This window comes from Haematobia irritans, chromosome 1 (assembly GCF_050003625.1).
Source record: "Haematobia irritans isolate KBUSLIRL chromosome 1, ASM5000362v1, whole genome shotgun sequence".
In the NCBI taxonomy this organism is placed as follows: domain Eukaryota; kingdom Metazoa; phylum Arthropoda; class Insecta; order Diptera; family Muscidae; genus Haematobia; species Haematobia irritans.
Window position 1 is genome coordinate 120,330,979 of NC_134397.1, and position 21,173 is coordinate 120,352,151.

A 21,173-nucleotide genomic window follows, 5' to 3' on the forward strand; every position below is an offset into this window, starting at 1 on the left:
CTGCGAAAAATGAATTTTACAACGGGGCTTTATTAATTGAAATTTTGTATAAAATTTATACTTCCACTATATTTTATTGTCGGTTTTATACATACAAAACTATACTATAAGAATATTTATATAACCTTTGAGATGATCGTTGAAATTAACATTTAAACGGTAAAATTTCTCTATAGATCTGTTAAAATCAAATTTGAACTTTTTAAGAGATTTTGCATTTTTTTTACGAATTAGTCATGGCAACTTATTGCCACACATCAACCACATCTGAACGGTGTTGCTAATATTGGGGATTTTTTTCCTCAAATTGGGGACAAAATTGTTGATTTGAGGACTTGTGGATTGAGCAGGGAATTCCCACAAATTTGGGGATTTTACGTAATTTGTTCAGTAGAATAATGGTATAAACGTATTTTCGACATCCCTAAAAACGGGTTTAAAGAAATACAGCGAATCGACAAATTCTCAAAAAGTGTTCCTTTTAACTTTACGGCAGACATAGGTTGCAAATGGAACATTTGGATTGAAAATGAACAAAGGACATTATTTGGGGGCCCAGACCCTTTTTATACTAGCATTCTTTGGCATTTTTGGTGTATTTTGTTATTAAAATAATGTTATGAAGATTGCGTCGATGGAGCTCTCAAATGCGGTTGTCGTTTGCGTCCAAGAATATCAATAACATTTATGTCTTTGATAAATTCCTGCATAAAAAACATTAACGTATCCATGAAATGATTAGATTTAGATAAGATTAGAAAAGATTTTATTTATAATTCAATTACAAAATTAGCGATTAACAAATATGAAAGAAAATCTTAATTGACATACCATTTAGTTGTGTGTCAGATTGGCTAAATAATGTCTTGAGATAAGAGTATACGCTTTTCCCTTACTTACTTTCTATTGATCAAATTCACAGAGGATAAGTTTCCTAGTTCATGCTGTTTGTTAGATTAGGCATATAATGTGTACAATTTTTTCCGTTTAACATAGCATACAATTATAAATATTCTTTCCGAAACATTTTTTTCCTCTCCTTTGCAAAAATTTTACATACCGCTATAAAAAGAATTGTTCAATAACCATCTGTGATGTCCTTAAAAGACCTTTGCTTTTAAATCTAATAACCCGCCTCAGAATATTAAACTCATATGTCTTTGTGAGAAATTGTCCCGAAAATAAAGAGGGATGTCGTATTGGTGGTACGGGTATAGGGCATGAAATTGTGATCACTGTCTCTTTTCAACTCCCTTTCTCTTTTCGATATTCCACGAATACGCTCATCGTGAAGCAAACTGAGTACCAGTTCAAGAATAGGTCGTATTCCGTTCCTAAAAACTCTCACCTTTCCCCCAAGAAACACCTTTCCGCCAAGAATTTGCTTCAATTATGCTATGGTCACACTGGGCAAATATTTGACAGAAATCAAAAAAGAATACATCGCCACAGCCGAACCAGAAAACATATTTAGCTCATAATGGATATATAGCATCATGGTGGGATTATTTTTCAAAAACCGTATTCAGATATTTGGAAAATGGTTCTAGAAAAATGTTTGACACTCGTTTTGGTGAAATATTTGCCTAGTGTGACCATAGCTTTAGGAATATATGTATTACAATATGATTTTTTGAAATGTGTTTGAAACACATAAAATAAATTGAAATTCTTGAAGTAAAAATCATCCAAAAATACTTTACAAATGTGTCTGTGCTATTGAATGTGGCTGTGCCAATGAGTGAAAGATTTCGCTAATATTCAACGACCACCTCTCTTGCGATTTGCCTGCAATGTAAGTGCGACATCTTGTTATACGCATATTTGCCTTTACATAAAATGCCAGTTTGGCAATACTCCACCAGTGTGAGTATTGCCAGCTAAACACTCTGTGGCAACTGTGAATGGTTTGCCTTCTATTTGACATTCCACAGAGCTGTATGATTTCGTACGAAAACTAATAACAAATTTTACAACCTGTCGACGCACACACATTCTCAACAAAGTGACAAATTGTTTTTGACGTAATTGTTTGCAAGCCAATAAAATATCGTAAATAAAACAATAAAAGCTTGTCAAAGTGCTAACAAATCAAGAAACCATGCAGTGATAGTGAAATGTTGTATGAAATTAGTGAAGTTTAGCAAATACGAGCAAACAAAAGGGCTCAAGTAATCAAACCGGAAAATTTTTCATTTCCATGGAAAAGGGGTTAAACAAAAAAGGTTAAAGAAGAAAATTGCAAAAAAAAAAGTGACTAGCCAACGGCTGAGAAGAGAATTCCCAAACTCTCCCTCGCTATTTAAGAGAAATACCGACGCATACTCTTTGAAAATAATATCCACATTTTTGACAGCGTCTTTTTAGTCCGAAAGGGAGCAGCATATAGACCTCTTTGGCGTTGATTCAGTTCACAGCTCCAAAAGTTCAGTCGAGAGTAAACCTTTGCGACGAGAGCAACGTTTCCCACGTAACGTTTTCCCCATGCAAACGGGTGTAGCAAAGTGAAAAAATCCAATTCAATAAAATCCTAAAATCAATGGTGGAGCAAATCAAGTAAAATTCCCATGATTTTGTGGAAAAGTGTAAACGTTTCGTGAAAACCAATTATTCTCTTGTGATCTTTTTGCAATTTTTATTTTTTGAAAATTTATCAAAAATATTACACACCCACCGTTCGATGAAGACGAAAAAGTTATAGCCTACGCGCCTATAAGCAAAAAAAACGAAGTGTGCTGGTATTTGAAAAAAAAAAGAAAAACAAACACACAACACCCCTAGAAAGCAAAATCCCAAAAACCCCAATATCGTTTTTTTATTTAATACGTTTACGGTAGGCTTTGCGCAGAAAATCGATTTTTTACATTGATTAAAGCACGCATACACATCCGTCGCCACGGACGAGACGAAGCAACACAACAGGAATTATCACAAAACAAGAAGAAGAGCTTCTCGAGTAAACGTGTGAAGCTCAGTTGTAGTGATTTTAATCGAAATCGATTAAACGGGTGGATGTTTGTGGGGAAAAATCAAATTTAATCAAAATATCCTCCCCCACACGCCAGCGAAAAAAGTAAAATGTATATTTTTGCAATAAATTAATAAAAATTTACAACTGTGCGCGTGTGTTTTTCCATTGAAGACGAAGAAAAAAAGAAGCAAGTACACCACAAGCAACCAGCAGAATATCGAAGAGTGGATACCAAAGGAACTTGACAACATACCAAAGATAGAAAAAAGTGCTTAAACCATAGTAAAGAATCTTTTGATAAACCTAGTAATCCAAGGATAAGGATAAGAAAAAAACTACTACCGGATAAAAATAAAATTTAGTGCGTAAACGGAAAAATAATATAACAAAAAAACTACTGAGAAAAAAACACCAAAAGCAATACACACACAAAAACCTTAAACATACACTCATACCTCACCAAATCTTTTTGTGGCCCAAACCCCCCACATTAAGCATAAAAAACCACCAGCATACAAAATCCCCAATAGAGAGTGTGCCCCAAAACAAAAGAGAACCACGTTTAAATAGCAACAGTGAAGAGAGAAAGAGAGTAATGAAAAGAGCACAAGTGTCAGTAAATAATCGAAAGATAAAAATATATTAAACACAAAAGAAAAAAAATCATCCATTGCTGTACACAAATGTTGTATAATTAAGCAAAACAGTGTATTGTTTGAAGAAAAACAAAAATTCAGTGAATAAAATTCCAAAAATACAATACAATTGCACCAAAAAGTGAGTCACGTTTGTTTTTTCGGTCCATATCAACCATAGTCAGCCGAGAAAAAAAAAATAAAAAATAAACGTCATTGTATATTCTCTCGCTGACATATTCTCTCTATACGTGTTTTTGTGCCCGGTCTGTCGCTGCCGCAAACCGCCCCCACTCTAAGCATTCGAACGAGTCACCACATAAACAGCACACGACCGATACATACCAACAACTCTAACAACATATTTCTATAGTGTTGTTGTTATTCTCCTCCTCTCACATTTTAATAAATCGCCAGTAGTGGGTAATCATTAAGTGGATTTTATGTTAGAGAGTGGCATTGAAAAATCTCATTGGAAAGAGAACACAAAAGAAAATAACAAAAAGCGATAAAAAAAATACCAAAAAATATACAAGATATTTTAATAAAACCGAAATTAAATCCAAAACTAAATAAAAACGTGTGAATGTTAACGAAAAACCTGAAAAATACAACAAAAGCCAGTGTTTGAATAGAAAACAAGCAAATTAAAAACAAAACATTTGAGAATACAAATACAGAAACTTGGAAGACCCTAGGCTCTTCCTCTTTGCACAATTTTTGAATAGTGAATATTGGAACATCTATAGACTTCCCAAATAACCGGTCCATCTCACTACCAGTAGTTAAAGACTACCTTTAAACGTTACAGTCACCGCCACCACCACAGTAATACTACCAGCCGCATCATGACAAAAGACAGATTAGCCGCTTTACATGCCGCCCAGTCGGATGATGAAGAAACCGAGGAGGTGGCAGTCAATGTCGATGCCACCCATGACTCGTATATGGATGATTTCTTTGCTCAAGTCGAGGAGATACGTAATATGATCGACAAAGTCCAAGAAAATGTTGAAGAGGTTAAGAAAAAACACTCGGCCATCCTTTCGGCACCCCAGTCGGATGAGAAGACCAAACAGGAGCTAGAGGATCTTATGGCCGACATTAAAAAGAATGCCAATCGTGTTCGTGGCAAACTAAAAGGCATCGAACAAAACATCGAACAGGAGGAGCAACAGAATAAATCTTCAGCCGATTTGCGTATACGCAAAACGCAACATTCCACGTTGTCACGAAAATTCGTTGAAGTGATGACCGAATATAATCGCACACAGACCGATTATCGTGAGCGTTGCAAGGGCAGAATACAACGTCAATTGGAAATTACCGGCCGTGCAACAACCAACGATGAACTCGAAGATATGTTGGAACAGGGCAATCCGGCTGTCTTCACACAGGGCATCATCATGGAAACGCAACAGGCCAAACAAACATTGGCCGATATTGAGGCCCGTCACGCCGACATCATGAAATTGGAGACATCGATTAAAGAATTGCACGACATGTTCATGGATATGGCTATGTTGGTGGAGTCGCAGGGCGAAATGATTGATCGCATTGAGTATCATGTGGAGCACGCTATGGACTACGTGCAGACAGCAACTCAGGATACAAAGAAAGCTTTGAAATATCAAAGTAAAGCTCGACGAAAGAAGATTATGATTCTGCTTTGCTTGACTGTGTTGGGTATCATAGTTGCTGCATATGTTAGCAGTTATTTCATGTAAATGCCATAAACAAAAAAAAAACTATTTCTATTATTATAATTATTAAAGCGTATTATTATAATTTTTTATTGTTTAATTAAATTTAAATTATTATTATTAATTATACATCTATATATAAATATATAATTATTAATTAGAAAACAAAAAATAACAGCAACCACAGCTCCTTAAAAAAGAGAAAAAAGCATACAAAAATTAATGTAGTTTGTGCTAAGGGCACATTTCCGAAAAAAAAGAAAAAACAAAATCAGCAGCATCGGGAGAAGAAGAAAACGAAGAAGAAATTGTTAAACAAAAAACAAAAATAAATTAACTTGAAATTTTTGCAATGAGAATATTATTCTTATAACCTAGCCCAATCGCCCATTTATACCCCTTAACCCCCTCTATTATTCTATAAACCCTGCTCCCCGCGCCCCCCTAAAACACATATTATAAATATTTATCTCTAACAAAAGTAAAAAAAAAAAACAAAATTTATTAAATTAATCTCATATACTTAAAAAGAATAAAAAACAAAAAATTTAACATCTGTAGTAAAAATTTCTCTAAAAACAAAACTCCCTTCTTTACATAAACAAAAATCGTATATACATTCATATTTATAGTAAAAAAATATATAGAGAGAATAACAAATATTGAAAAAGTAAAGAAGAAGAGGACGATGGCAATTTAGCCATGTTCAAAAATTTATTGAAAAGGAAAAATATAATTAAAAGAAAAATATCACTTGTTTCTCTAAAAAAAAAATAAAACAATATTTTCTTTGTAGGCCTTAAGCCTTAAAAAAGCAATTCAAATAAAACCAAATTAACAACAAATTTTAATCATCCACATAATTGAAAATCTAATAAGAAAGAATATTGAACAAAAGTAAAATGACATTAACCAACCTGCCATAAAAGGCCTTACAAATCGTTATTATTCTTCTTCTTGGCTTTCTGATAACAATCCCACCACAATTGGGTGCTATTATCACAACCCATAATCCCTAACCAATAACTTCCAAAACTAGGTTTGCTCTCCCTTTCCCTCAACCTTATAGTTTTTCCTGAAAAGCTTTTTAAGGCCTTTTCAAATATGTTTTTTGGTTCCTATAGTTTTTTTATCTCAAATACCTTAACATAATTTTTCTCTTTCGTTTTCTTCTTAACAAATAATAGAATAATAGCAACAAATGAAAACTACTATTATTAAATTAATTTACTTAACTAATTTTGATTAGTTTGTGGCAAATATAAACAAACCATCATACAATCTAGGTATTAATTATTATTTTTTAATCTACAATTCAGTTCAATTTGCCAGTTTAGCACTGTGTCTCACAAAAACAAAAACTATACAAGGGAAATCTATATCCCTTTAATTTTGCAAATAAATTTTAGTTTTGTCTACCTCTTAGCCCCAAACCCCCCATTCACCCATTATCCAACATCTATTATTGTTATTATATATATGCCCTTTGTAAGTAAACTAAACTTCAATTAAAAGGAAAAAAACAACTAGAAAACAAGCAATTTACATCATCCCCTTATATTAATTCGTTTTCACTCAGAAAAAGAGTAAAAAAAACACAACATACAAACAAACACATAAAGATCGCTCTATCTATATGCATACTATTATTATTATTACAATTATACTATTTCCCTCTATTTATTGTTATAACATAAAGTAGAATCTCTTTTAGAATAACATCAGAATACAATGCAAAGTTGTTGTTTTGATTGTATATTTTTTTCTTTATATAGCTGAATTTATTTTAATTTATTTACTAGAATTATTTTCGATTTTAATGTTTCCCATTTTTTGACATAGATCGGACGAGACGTAATGTTCTTCTAGTAGTGTATATGAATTATATTTTTAGCCTTTATTCACTTAATCCTTTTTGTAAAATAATTTCAATTTGTTCCAAATATTTTTTTGTACCAAAGAAGACTTCACAGCGTTTTCCTTCGTCCAAGTAGTGTTTGAAGTCCTTAGGTCATTTTTCAACTCAAGACTATACTTAACTAAGTTTTGGACTTATTCCCGAAATATAGTAGAAAGACAGTAAATTAAATTTGGTAGTGATAGCAAAAACAGACCATTTCATATTTCAGTCGAAAAAAAAAATATATATATCTAAGCTCTTTGGTCGTGTGTATGCTCAATCAATTGGTGACATCAAGCTTCGGAAAGTATTCCTCTATTTAATTGGTTTACTTAGAGTCTATATGTACCCCTTCGGAGCGAACCATAATAGCTTAGCATTCAAATGCCTCCGTAGCTCTAGCATCTTTATCCATTCTGATTAAATGCTTTGTCAATGCAATCTGGTGCGTGGCCATATATTTTTCTAATAATTTCTCTCCATATATTGTTTCATGTGCATTCACAAATATGCAGAGCTCATTAGACGAAACCGGATACTATCTCGAAGTTGTATTTCCCAACATCACAGTCTGACCGTTACTAACCGCTTCCCATTCACTGTTAACACCAGATTTAGTAGACCCTTGGTTTTGTATCGGGATCAGGTTTTTCGGAAAATAAACATAGCTGTCAAATGGATGGGCTCCTTCTAGCGAGCCTTATGTACGGCCAGATTCACGGTTCCTAAACGATGTTTCTGAGATGACAGTTACCGCTTATGATTCAGCATCATGATATCAAGATATCTTCACGATAGATATAGACTATCATATCATGTTTGAAACCCTGTTTGCATCTGGTACATCCCAGTATTTTTTAATAATTTTTCTAAAGGGTTTACGATAAACACTGTCAATGTCAATGAGGACGGTCTTATTCTATACCCATTGCAACGATGACGGGCACTACTAAATTGTGGCCGCATAAAGTGGTGTGTGTACATTGGTACACCAACTTATGTATTTTTAATGAAACATTTTTAGTGACGCCGAGATGGCTTAACGCCACACTGTAAAATAATGGTGGGACAACAGATTATGCCCGAAATTGTGTAATTAAAAAAGGCTGTAGCAACTCGAAGAAATGACTTGGTATCTAAGGCACAGGGGTTTGCCTATAATGGTTGCGTGCTAGAGATTACTACCCATATTCAAAACAATTTACAAACTGAGTTTATCGAAGGAATTCATATGATAGAAGTAGGTTTGCGGTTTACGTTAACTTTTTTATGGGCGTAAATGCATTTTCCCTTTTATACAATATGAGGAAATGATATGGAAGTTATCACTGCTCTCAGAACAGACGATTATCTTGTTTTTAACACAGCTAATTTTAGCTAGCATTTACTGCGAATTGATGTCGTTCGAATTTCTCCACTATTCTCCGCTAGAGTTAAGTTTGGTATATAACGTTTTTGGCCTTGCCTAAGAGGTCGATTTTTTTGCGATCTGCACTTCCGACTGATCATCGACTTATAATAAAGATGGCTTAACGCCACACGGTAAAATAATGGTGGGACAATAGATTATGCCCGAAATTCTGTCATTAAAGAAGGCTGTAGCAACTCGAAGAAAAGACTTGGTATCTAAGGTACAGGGGTTTGCCTATAATGGTTGCGTGCTAGAGATTACTACCCATATTCAAAACAATTTACAAACTGAGTTTATCGAAGGAATTCATATGATAGAAGTAGGTTTGCGGTTTACGTTAACTTTTTTATGGGCGTAAATGCATTTTCCCTTTTATACAAAATGAGGAAATGATATATGGAAATGATGGAAGTTATCACTGCTCTCAGAACAGACGATTATCTTGTTTTTAACACAGCTAATTTTAGCTAGCATTTACTGCGAATCGATGTCGTTCGAATATCTCCACTATTCTCCGCTAGAGGCGCTTCAGTTCAGTTTGGTATTTAACGTTTTTGGTCTTGCCTAAGAGGTCGATTTTTTGCGATCTGCACTTCCGACTGATCATCGACTCTTAATAAATTACCAAATCAACTCAAATTATTAAAAATTGATATTTATCAAATAATTCCATACATATGCACTACATTATTTCGCTTTGTGGCTATGATTGTATTCATATATATTTTTAATATATAAACCACTAATGGCAAATACACTTTGTTTTTTGGGCATTTAATGAGTTTTTTTTTTTCGGAGAATGACGTTCTTGCCCGGTCTATGGAAATATTTGTTTTCTTCATTCTTTATTTTGTTTTATATGTATATATTATTTATTTAAATATAATGTATTTAAAGATATACAAAAGAGTATTAAGAAAAACAATGGCAACAGAATGTTAAATGCAATGTGGGATGTTTTATATTTTAATACTTCATTTTATATTGTATTTGAATTTTGTTACAATCTTTTAAAATCTCATAAAAAAGACAGGAATATTCGTCTAGATAAAACTAATAAAGCTATTTATTTGCAATTAATTTATTTTAAAAAAATCAAATGAAAATTAAAACGATTTTCTTTGCGAAATAGGAATATAATAGAATATCTTAATGAAGAAAATTATTCAATATTTATTATTACATGAAAATATTTTAAATATTTTCTAGGAACTTTTTACCGCATTTTCAAAAGGTTTTGATATAATTTAATGACATTGAAACATTTAAAAAATATATCTAATGTCCTTAAATTACCCCAAATCCCTAAAACCGTTATATAGTTCTCATTATATTTATTAATCTTCAATAACAAATTTGTTGTCAACATTGTGTTTTTCTTAATACCAAGGAAAGCTTATTTTATTAATTTACAATAAGCTTATCATAGAATATCGTAATTTGAATTTATTTTGTTTTTGTAATGTAAATTAAATTTTTGTACATTATATTTATTGTTAATTTATGTGATCCCTCCCCAAAATAGATATATGATTACTTTCTATTACTACCCCATTACAATAAAATGAAAATGTATAATTGCATTTACTTTTGTATTATAATATGTACGATATATATATTTATAATTTTCTATAGATTTTTTTTTAGATGATAAACTTGGACAATATTTCATCGGATATATTTTGTGTTATCGAAAAGGGAACTAAGGGAAAATGGAAGTGAATTGAAAAGATGAAGTCTGATTTGAAAATTATGATAATTGAATTTTCACCATTTTCTAAATGTACTCAAGTCACCTAATCGATTTATTATGATATTTGAAATAGAATTATCGACTTTTTCTGGTTGGCAAAATTAAATTTTTTACTTAATGTTGTAATGAAAAAAAAAACAGAGTGTGTCTTGGGTTTATCCTAAACTTTAAAAAGCAAAAATATGAAAATTTTAGAAAATCTCATTTCAACAAAAGTCGACTTTGGCCCACACAACAAAAGTGAATTTTGACCAATATAAAAAAAATCGATTGATTTGATTTTGTAAATTTTCAAAATTTCAATTATTTGAAACAAATAAATGTTACAGTAATATCTTGTACTCTAAAGGCAATTTTAAAAACTTTCCAATTTAAATCTTTGGATTTCGAAATGTTTTTCCAAGATCTTCTAAAGGACAAAGGTATAGATTTTTAGTGCTACCCTTATGTCTACATATTTAATAAGTATGAAACTATGAAAATCATTTAAATTGTGATTTTGAATGGTCTAACGGGCCTTTGAAAGTTTTCGACAACAAATCTAGGTCGATATTGTATTGTTCAGTTTATCGAAAATAATTTTCAAAGTAAATATTTTTTAATAGTATTTATTTTTCTGTTTTTTTGTTTTTTGTTCATTTTTTTATGTTTTTATATACCACCAAGAAGACATATAGCCAAGAGAAATCTTGAAAATTCTAGCAGTATAAATAAACAAATTTATCATATTTTTCTAAATATTATGTATATTTATTAAAAGGAAATAGAATAAAAACAATAACCCAAACAATTAGCAATGCAACAATACAACAAGAAGACACAAATACTTAGAGAACAAAATACATTAAAGTAATATTTAAAAAAATATAGGCCCCCTCCCCCAAGAAAAAGAAAAATGAAAACAACACAATCACCCAAACATGTAGAGATTTAATTTTTTTTATAATATATAATTTAAATCAAATTAATTCTTTTTAATAATATATTTTTTTATATATAATTCCGCTCAATGCCTTTGGTATATGCTTTTGATTTTTTTCTTCTTCTTCAAATAGACTAGATTTGTGATTTGGGTTTCTTTTATCTCTATGCTGGTTGATTTATCATCTAATATTTTGTTTTGTTTTTTTTTTCTCTTGTGTTATCTACTTTGTGTTTGTATATGCAATTGTATTTATAAATGTAGTTTTTGTTGTTTTTTAATATGAATTTTTGTATGATTTTTTTTTTTTCATTTAAATTTAGTTTATAAGTTTATTATCTAAAAGGAAAAAAGAAATGAAAATGAGTGTGTGTGATTAGATTGTGTGTTAAATTGTAGTTATTAAATTTTTTTCTATAAATATCTCCTATATATATATACACAAAAAGAAAATATTTATAAAATAAAGAAATTCAATTAAAAAAAAATAAAATAGAAAAGAACCTCTAACTTTTCATATACATATGAAACCAATAATGATGCTAATGCTTCCTTTTGATAAGCATTCTTGTTTATTTTTTTTTTTTGTTCTGGTTTTGCTAAACACAAATCAAAGAAAGCAAAAAAACAAAAATTATTTCATAAAACGAAAAAAAAAATTAATTCAACATCAAACAACAACAAAAAGCAAATAAGCAAATATTGTAAACTAGTTTTTAGTGGTAGTTAATTTAAAATTCATAGAATTTTTACTTGTTTTCTTTTTTTCCAAAACAAAACACAAAACCTATAATAGAAAAACAAAACTTATATCAAGATAAAAATTTGAAAAAAAATCACACAGAAAAAGTAACAAAACAATATTGTTTAAAATTATACTCAAAAAAAAAAAAATTAACCAAAATTTTTCGACAAAATTCTTGAAACCTAAAAGAAGAAAAATACAAATGAAACATCAACAACAAATTAATTTAATTTAACAAACAAAAGGAATAATAATAATAAATATATACAAAACAAACAAAAAAACGCATAATTCTCGATATTTCAAAATAAAGTTTTAAAACGGACGTTTTTTTATTGTTAAAATAAAACGAAAAAAGTTAATTACACATTGGTTTTTATTTCATTTTCAATATTGGAAGAAGAATTCTCGGTGACGATGTTTTTACCCAAAATTCAAAAGAAAAAATCAGGTAATCAAAATCTCCTCTCATAATACTACTAATCATTGTTTTCCAAAACAAACAATAAAAATCTATTTGTTGATGGACTACTATTATTTCTTCTTCTATACTACATACTTTCAGCATAGTCATTGATGTATCGTGTTTGAAATGTTGTTGAGAATATATATTTTTTGTAAAAATAAAAGGGCTACCTTGATACCCCCCTCCATTTTTTCGTCATTGTAATCACTTTGAACATTTTTCAATTTTTTAAGTTTATTTTTCTATTGAAACATTTTTAATTTGATTTTCTTGCCATGATTTCGATGTCTTAGCACCCTTGTTTTTTTTTGTTTGTTTAAAATTTGTTTCATGTTTTCCTTTTTGTATTCAATGAAGACATTTTCCAACTTTCCAAACACGAACTCTTGACCTCATTTCTTGTCATGAAACTAACATTTCCATGTACTGCATGATTTTAGTTGGTGTATTTTTTTATTTTGTTTGTTTCCATTATAGATTGTTGTATATGACCAAATATAAATGGGATCGAAATATTTTGTAAAATCTCGAACAAAAAAAAAAAATGCCAGTGATATAATTACGGTTGAATAAATCCTTTAGATATTCGATTAATAAAAAAATCATATTACTTAACCTAAACCTAATCCTGTAAACGTAATAGTTTGTATCGTGATCATCTACATAATTGAACTGGCCAGCCAGCCCTCTCATTGAGAGAGTACTGAATAGTCTAAGTGGGCCTGCAATAAAGCTGGCTGCCACTTAACCTAACCTATTGAGAGATATTTGCTAAACTCATTGGCCATTTGAGAGATGAGAAACAACACAGAAAAAAATTTCACGAAAATTTTTCCAATTAAAATCCTTATTGAGTTTTAAAAAATATTCAATTAAAAATTTAATTGAATCAACAAATTTTTAATTGAAATAAAAATTAATCACACAAATTAATAGTATCAATTAATTTTTTTAATTGGATCAATTAATTTTTTAATTGACTGTCAATTAATTTTTTAATTGATACTATCATTTCTGTGATTGAAGACATTTCAATTGAAAAATTAATTGGATCAATTAAATTCGTGATTGAATCAGAAAAATATTTTTTTGTGTGAAGGAGTGCTAGAATTTTTGTAATTCTACATTGCTATGAGAGAATTTCCCCTTACTCTCTTCATGGGATATTCGAGAGAAATATGTGGACAGTGAAAGTTCTTAAACTTGGACACCTCTCAAGGGTGGGCAACTTTCGTGATACGTTTGCAACTTTCGTTATAGTCTTGTTGCCTCAAAAAACGGAGTTTCCAAAATATTATTTAAAGTCATTAGATATAATATGACATTAAGATAGAAATAATATGACACCTATGTCTGAGACACAAATCACATCATATATGTTAGACCTTCGAAGAACAGAAAAAATTGCAAATTTTGATCGAAAATTAAGTCTCCCAATAGAGATATTGAGAAGTAGTCTTATATTGAATCGATAAACGGGGTTTCCAAAATATTTAAAGTCAATAGATAATATGAGTAATATGAGATTAAGTGCATCTGTATCTATGTCCGAGACACAGATCGTAATATGATTTTAAGGGCATCTGTACAAATGTCTCAGACGCAGATTGCATCAGGCAAACCTTCTAAATTTTGAGCTAAGGCCATCCTCCAAATCAAGGTCTAATGATAGTCTATCGCCTCTTTCTCTAAAAACCCTTTGGACCTAGATCTAAACCTAGGAAAGATCAAACTTAAAATCACCTTTTTACAGCCAGTTTCTGTATGTCGAACGAGCTCTATCGATCGACCAAAATGCATAAAAACAGCTAATTTTTTGTTATAAATTCAGCTGTTTGTTTCCATTTCAGTCGTTCGATAGAGCTCGATCGACTTACTGAAACAGGCTGTTAATCCCAAATATTCCCATTTGTTTCTCTCATCTTCGATTGCAGTAAATTTTCCAGCACCAAAAAAATATATATATTTAATCATTATCGCCTTACATTTCCCATACGCATCTCTTCATCGCATATATCCATAAAAGATATATTTTGTCGAAATATTTGAACAAAAAAAAAACTGACTATAGATATTGAATGTAAATATCATGGGAAATTGGTAGTAATATTGGTCACAATTGAAAACTACAAAATAAATATTTTAATTATATATTATATGTATGTTACTAATTCTACAACTACCACTACTATACTATTTTACTACTACTACTACTACAAATATAACTAACTCTTGTATTTAAATCTATACTAATATTTGGTGTATATTTCATGAATTAACCATAAATAAATGTTAAATGTGTAACAAATAAATAAATCTTAAAACTACAACTAACAATAACTAACTACAAATTAACACACAATATATACATATTTCTTTTATATAATATTATAACAATCTACATATGTATTTTTTGTAGATGTAGATATATTAAGTTTTTCATTTATTTTAGATTTTTTTTTTTAATTTATCCATTAATTTATTTCTTATAAAACTAATCTTTGGTGTTGCTTCATGTGTTAAGCAAAAGTTCTACTATATACAATAATGACTGATAATTTTGACAAACAAATTAATTTTTGAAATAATTAATATATTTTAATTATAAAAAAATGCACTTTCCCGTTAAGCACAACAAGGCCTGGCAAGAAATATTGGAATACCTCGAAAACCTTCGATACATTTAAAGAAATTTCTTAGTAGAAACGTTTGGAAAATAACTCTTTGAAAGGATTGGTTATTAAATTGTTGAGGAAATCACGTTCACAAATTGGAATTCTAGTAACTTTTAAATACAAAATTTCACAAATAAACTATTTTTCAAATTTTAGTCAGCCACTCGAAGTCCGTTTAAAACATATAGTGAAACAAAGCATGACCGTTTCCAAGGTTTTTGTCCTAACACGAATGATTTTGGCATTGATTTCGAACCAAAGAAGCGGAGAATTGCACTACACCTAAAGAAAAAATACTTTCCTCCGGAACAATATTTTAGACAAACAAAATTCCGTTTTAATGTAAAGTATTTTCTTTAAGAGCAAATATATCCAAATTGACGACAAACAATTGTCTTTAATAATTTTTATTTGCTGTTAAAGAAAACAATTTAGCGACCAAAGAAAACTTGGTTTGTCTAAAATTTCCTTTCTCAGAAAAGAAAACTCTTCTTTCAGTGTACCCAGCAAAGGCTTTCATTACCACATTATCTAGGCGGTAACTAAGTACAAAATGTCTATGGGGAAAGTACTTCTCTGCAGAATTGATTATTAGGTTAAAGTAAAAATTTCAAAGACCCGTATTTGCCAGGCCAGCTAAATGTCTCATCAAAGCAGGCGTCAACCAGGATTGCGTGCTGACCAAAGACTGTCTAGCAAAAGAGCGTAGCCAAAAACTGCAATGAAATCTTTCTTTTTGGATCCTGAAGTGGTGAAAAATTGGATCAGGAGCAATGAATTTTACATGGGCTTATAATCTTTTTAAGCATTCTCTGCATTGATTTCTATGCTATTTCAGTAATATCGCGATTTCATTTGAAATATTAAAAAAAATAAAAATTAACTAAAAAAAATAAAAATTGAACTTTCATAAAAAATTGACGTAAACTATCTCTACATTTTTGTTTATTTGTTAAACAATTTTAATATCCCCATCGAAGACTAACGATGTTAGTCGAAAATTTGGATAATAAATTTAATAATAATCAAAAATCGTAAAAGTCAATTTTTATTAAAAGGACCTCAAGCCGAAATAATAATAAAATAAATTATTTTATATATAAATTCCACGCCGTACGTGAAATGAATCTGTAGCACAATTTTCAAATATTTTTTTTAAAATTTTCATTATTTTTTTTTTGTTCTGGTTTTTTTTTTTTATAAAATTCATAAAATTTAAATTTATAGCAAAAACAGCGCAATTCTAATGATTTTTATATATCGCTTCAACACAGGAGCATCTCTAGAAGGGCATTTTTTATATGCAAAAAAAAATTAATGACTGAAAGATCTTTTAATTTCTTTTGCTAGGTGGTTATGGTCACATCAATGCCGGGTTGTTATCACAGCTAAGAGTGTATGCTGTAAAAGCAAAGATTGTTTACTGTAGTAGCTGTAAAAAGTCTTTGGTGTGACAGCCTAGCATTGGAAGTTATTTTACACTACTTTTTAAGTACATCAAAAAATGCTCTGCTAGACATGGACTTAATTTTCACTTCAGCAGAAGTTGTTTTGAGGTGGTATATAAAAATCCTTTGCTTTATGCAGGTTTCGCAATAAATTTAATTTTTATTGTATATAAAACAAAGTCAGGACAAATATAAAATGGAAATTTCCCAAAAATATATGAAGCAGACGTAGCATTTGCGATAAAATATTGACTACTATTATTCAAAACGTCTTCACACAGACAAAAAAGGATACCCGATTCCAAAGCGGAGAAATGAAGTAAGGATAACGAAATTCTATTAATTTCAGTTTTGGGCACTTGATTCTAGGAAACAATTGTTAATTTATTAATTTTTTTCCAACTTTTTTCTTCGTGTGCTATCAAAGTCCTTTAAAAACATTTTAACGACAACTTAAATTTCCAAATTCAGACTCTACTTCAAGTAGAAATTATACTATGTTTAAGAAAAAATCGTCTTTAAAGTGTTGAGTCGAATCATTTAACCCTTTCACTACCGATGTCCACATAGAAGGACATTCGAAAAAGCCACCAAATTCTATTTTCACACATAGTTTCGATTTATTTTTCGATGTTATTTTAAAGTATAGACTTTAATCTAAATATGCTATAAATATATTCCATATTGGTGAGCACTAAAATACATTTTTATAAACTTCTTTAACAATAAACGAAAAATATGAAAATTTGAGACAATTTTTCTACTGTATGTCTCTAGTAAATGAGCATTTATACAAAAACTATAGCTGATACTTTTTCGGGATCTTTTTTGTATTTTTTATCACACTTTGAAAGATATTATAGGCCAATTAGCGCTTCTTTTCGTAAGGCCATTTGGTTATAATTCAAGAATCAAGTTTTCAGAACAAGCTCATATAGCTCTTGAAGTAATTGAGGTAGGATCTCAAAATTTTTCTTTTACATGCTGTAGTACTAGTAGAAACAGATGAAAAATTAAAGTTTTTAACTTTAGGTTTATTTCTGTAGTGAGAGGGTTAACTATAAGGACAAAGAATTCATTGGAAAGTTTATCGACGTCTGGACAAGGAAAACAACTTTTTTATCGAAGAAATGCGTCTTCTATGCTAAGCAAAAAATCGTATTCATATTTTAAGGACATGACACAACAATATTTTGTTCAGTGTACGTAGAGATAAAAGTCGCAATAGTTTTTCCTTTTTTTGTAAATGAAATCCGAAATACTAGAACTAGTGCGAAATCAATGCAGTAGATGCTTAAAAAGATAACCTCCGTCTATACAAAATGCATTGCTTCTGAGCCATGTTTGCAACACTTCCGGAGTCAAACAAAAAAAATATATTTTCATTGCGTTTTTTGCTACATTTTTGTTGTGGTAGGTAGGTAGGTAACAAAAGTCAAAATTTCGAATCGTGTCTGCAAGGTCTCTATATCAATGGCCTAATATAAAAAAAGACCTAAGTCATTATTTTTTCTGAATAGCATTTTCAATTTCTTCAGGAGCGTAAATGTCCAATGAAACATAGAGGACTTGTTTTTTTTAATGAGACAGAAAATGTTTTGCATTTTAATTTGCCAAATATTTTCAAAATTTGATATTCATAGACAATTTTTAACTTATAAAGAACATTAATCATTATTCTAACAGAATTTTCAATTATCTACGTTTTGTTTTTGCCACTTCACAGCAATGTAATCGTAGACTTAACAATGTTTTTTAATTCCCATTGACCTCTAAAGACTTTATTGTGCTTTGCAATGCGGTGACACCAAAGAGTAGCTATCGATTAATTTTAAATCTCTAGTAATTGGCTTTGGAATGTTCTCATTTTGAGTTCAAACCACACCACCACATCTCTTTGATGGAAAAGTTTTATTTTATTAATCTATTTTTTTTCTTTCGTTTTTTTTTTGCTTGTTTTCTTGGCTGGCTTTTCCTAACACTTTTTCATTCACTTTCTCCCTCTATAATGTGTATGTTCCCCTGTATTGCATGTTATCACTTAATATCCAATTTATTTGCAATTACATTGGCAATGTGAAAAACAAACAAATAAACTGCATATTAATTTTAATGATTTTTCTTTAATAAATAAATCCCAAAAAATCTTTTATGCTTCATGGCTTACGAATGAATTTTACAAAATCGGAAATGAAATCGAAATTATTCCATATTCCAAAAAAACAACAACAGCATGATGTCCAAATAACAGTCATATCAAAACACACTAATACTCCAATTGAGTCATAAATATGTTTGCTTTGAACCAAATTATTTTTATTATAAAATTTTTTTCCAAATTTATGCCATCATTTAGAATATAGAAATCGTTACATCATATATCATTTTGTGTTTCTGTCTTAGTATATTTTTTATGTTTGTGATGTATACATTTGCCCAGTGGAGTTGGCTCTGTGTCGCTCCCTCCAAGGAACTTGGGTTTCCAAAACAACCCAAAACCCCATCCATTCGATATGGTTACAGAAACATGTAGCATTTATGTACCTCTCACATTCAATATCAGCACTTTACACTGGACCATTTGCCATGATATTATCGCTAACTTAATTTCATAGTATGCTAAGACGACAAAATCATCATGTTTTTAAGGAAAATGGATTTTGAAAAATTCGCTTAACTTGCGAAACAGAAATCAGACAAGCCAATCAGAATTTTTTTTTTGAATAATTGTGAAGTTGTAAAATAAAAAAAAAAAATAAAAAATCAATAGAAATTCTATAGAAATCGGTTATCTTTTAAAACTATGATGTTCGACCATACATAGTATGGAGTTATGGTATCGATATATCATTTGGCGTTATCCAGTCGTCTTGACTTTATTTCGGAAATTTTTATTTCTTTTGTAAAATTTTATTCAATTTAATGCAAGCGAGAATGCAAGCACTAAATTTCCAAAATTTCAAAATTCTAAAAAATTAACAAACAAATGATGGGAAATTAATGAGGTCGTATAATTCCAAAGCAACATTCATCGCAATTGCCAAGTTCTGTCTGAGTATGTTAATACACCCAAAAGTGTGTGTCCCGTTTTCCTTTGGATTCCTTTTGTTACTCAACGCATCCTTTACACTTTTAGCCACAAAACTGCACTACAAATGACTCGTAACACCACAGCTTTCAAGATCACAGCCGCAACAACAGCCACATTAACGTTTTGTGTGATGAAAAAAAAAAAAAAAAACAGAAAAAAGAAAACGAAAATCCAAAACAAACAAAACGCATCGTGTATACACTCCATTAGTTTGTCTTGTAAATGTCCTTTGTCAAGGATATTATTTGTCCAATGTCATATATCCGTATTCCCTCACTCATCCATACAAGCATTTTATACAAACACAAGCACACATACTCTCTCTCACACAAAATGCCAAACCAAGAAACATGAATCCCATAACCAACAGATAAACCAAGGATTTGAACATGTCCTGTGCCAAGACACTAACACAAACAACAACCGCCACCACCACCACCATCACCATTCCTTATCCCACTACAACGACATTCCCCTAAACAAAAGAATCGCCACTCTACTACTACTACTCTACTTTGTCTTGTAACAATAAATCTGGAATATTAAAGCAAAATGAAAATTGCGATTCACACTTATGGGGGTTAGAAAAATCGGTATAAAAAAAATTGAAATTAATGAAATAACGCCACCAACATGGCTTAGCCAAACTCCAAAAATGTTGCATGATACAAGTCTCTCTCTTTCGTATGAATGAATGAAAATTTGATATTGATGTCGATGATCCAGCCATGCCCTTCTACTACTGCTCTTCTCTACGCTTTACTAATTCCAACGTCCAACTAACTGCATCCTACTGAAATCTACTTAAACAACTGTATCTGTATCTACTAACATCTACTCCTAGAAGTATTCCAAATTCTACATCTACTAATAATTCTACTACTTCCGAACATACTAATGCCATATGTACCTTGGGTAAAACAAGTTCCCGGGATTTTTATTTCCAAAACAGGTAAGTTGTCATAAATTCAGAATCGATTTTATTTAACTTTTTTTGAAATGAGGATACGCTGAATTGTGTGAATGCTTATAACAAACCATGCGTTTTCTATAAAAAAAGAAAAAAAAAACTAAAATAAATATAAAATTCTTCACGTGGTTTTCTGTTACAGCAGATTACATATCAAATTGTTAACGTTTTGTTGAATTAAAACAAATTACAAAAAAAAAAAATAAAAAAAATATGCTCATATTAAAAGAAGCTAAAGTTAGTGCATCGAAGGAAGTTACGTAACAAAATTAGCGTTAACGTTAATTTTAGGGTGGTTAAAATTTTGATTAGCCAGCTATTGAAAAAATGACAAATATTTGATGAGGTTTTTAACGAATGAAATTTGTAAATGTTGATTTATGAGGATCTATATTATTTAATGGTATGGTAGTGACATTTATATATTATTTTATTTATAATGCGGATGATTTTTGTAACCAAAATTTTGAAGAGATTTTAATG

At 30.3% G+C, this 21,173-nt stretch overlaps 2 protein-coding genes across 2 annotated transcripts in view; both read left to right on the forward strand.

The window, feature by feature from the left end:
- LOC142221722 (uncharacterized) overlaps nt 1-21,173 on the forward strand; it is a 293,735-nt gene that overhangs the window by 16,567 nt on the left and 255,995 nt on the right. The window lies entirely within an intron of this gene.
- The window catches only part of Syx1A (Syntaxin 1A), a 259,394-nt gene continuing 240,201 nt past the window's right edge, over nt 1,981-21,173 (forward strand). Inside the window, exons 1-2 of the mRNA XM_075291509.1 lie at nt 1,981-5,329; nt 18,862-20,672. Coding sequence (XP_075147624.1) covers nt 4,455-5,329; nt 18,862-18,877 — 891 coding nt within the window. The 5' untranslated portion in view covers nt 1,981-4,454 and the 3' untranslated portion in view covers nt 18,878-20,672. The remainder of the gene's footprint in view (nt 5,330-18,861; nt 20,673-21,173) is intronic.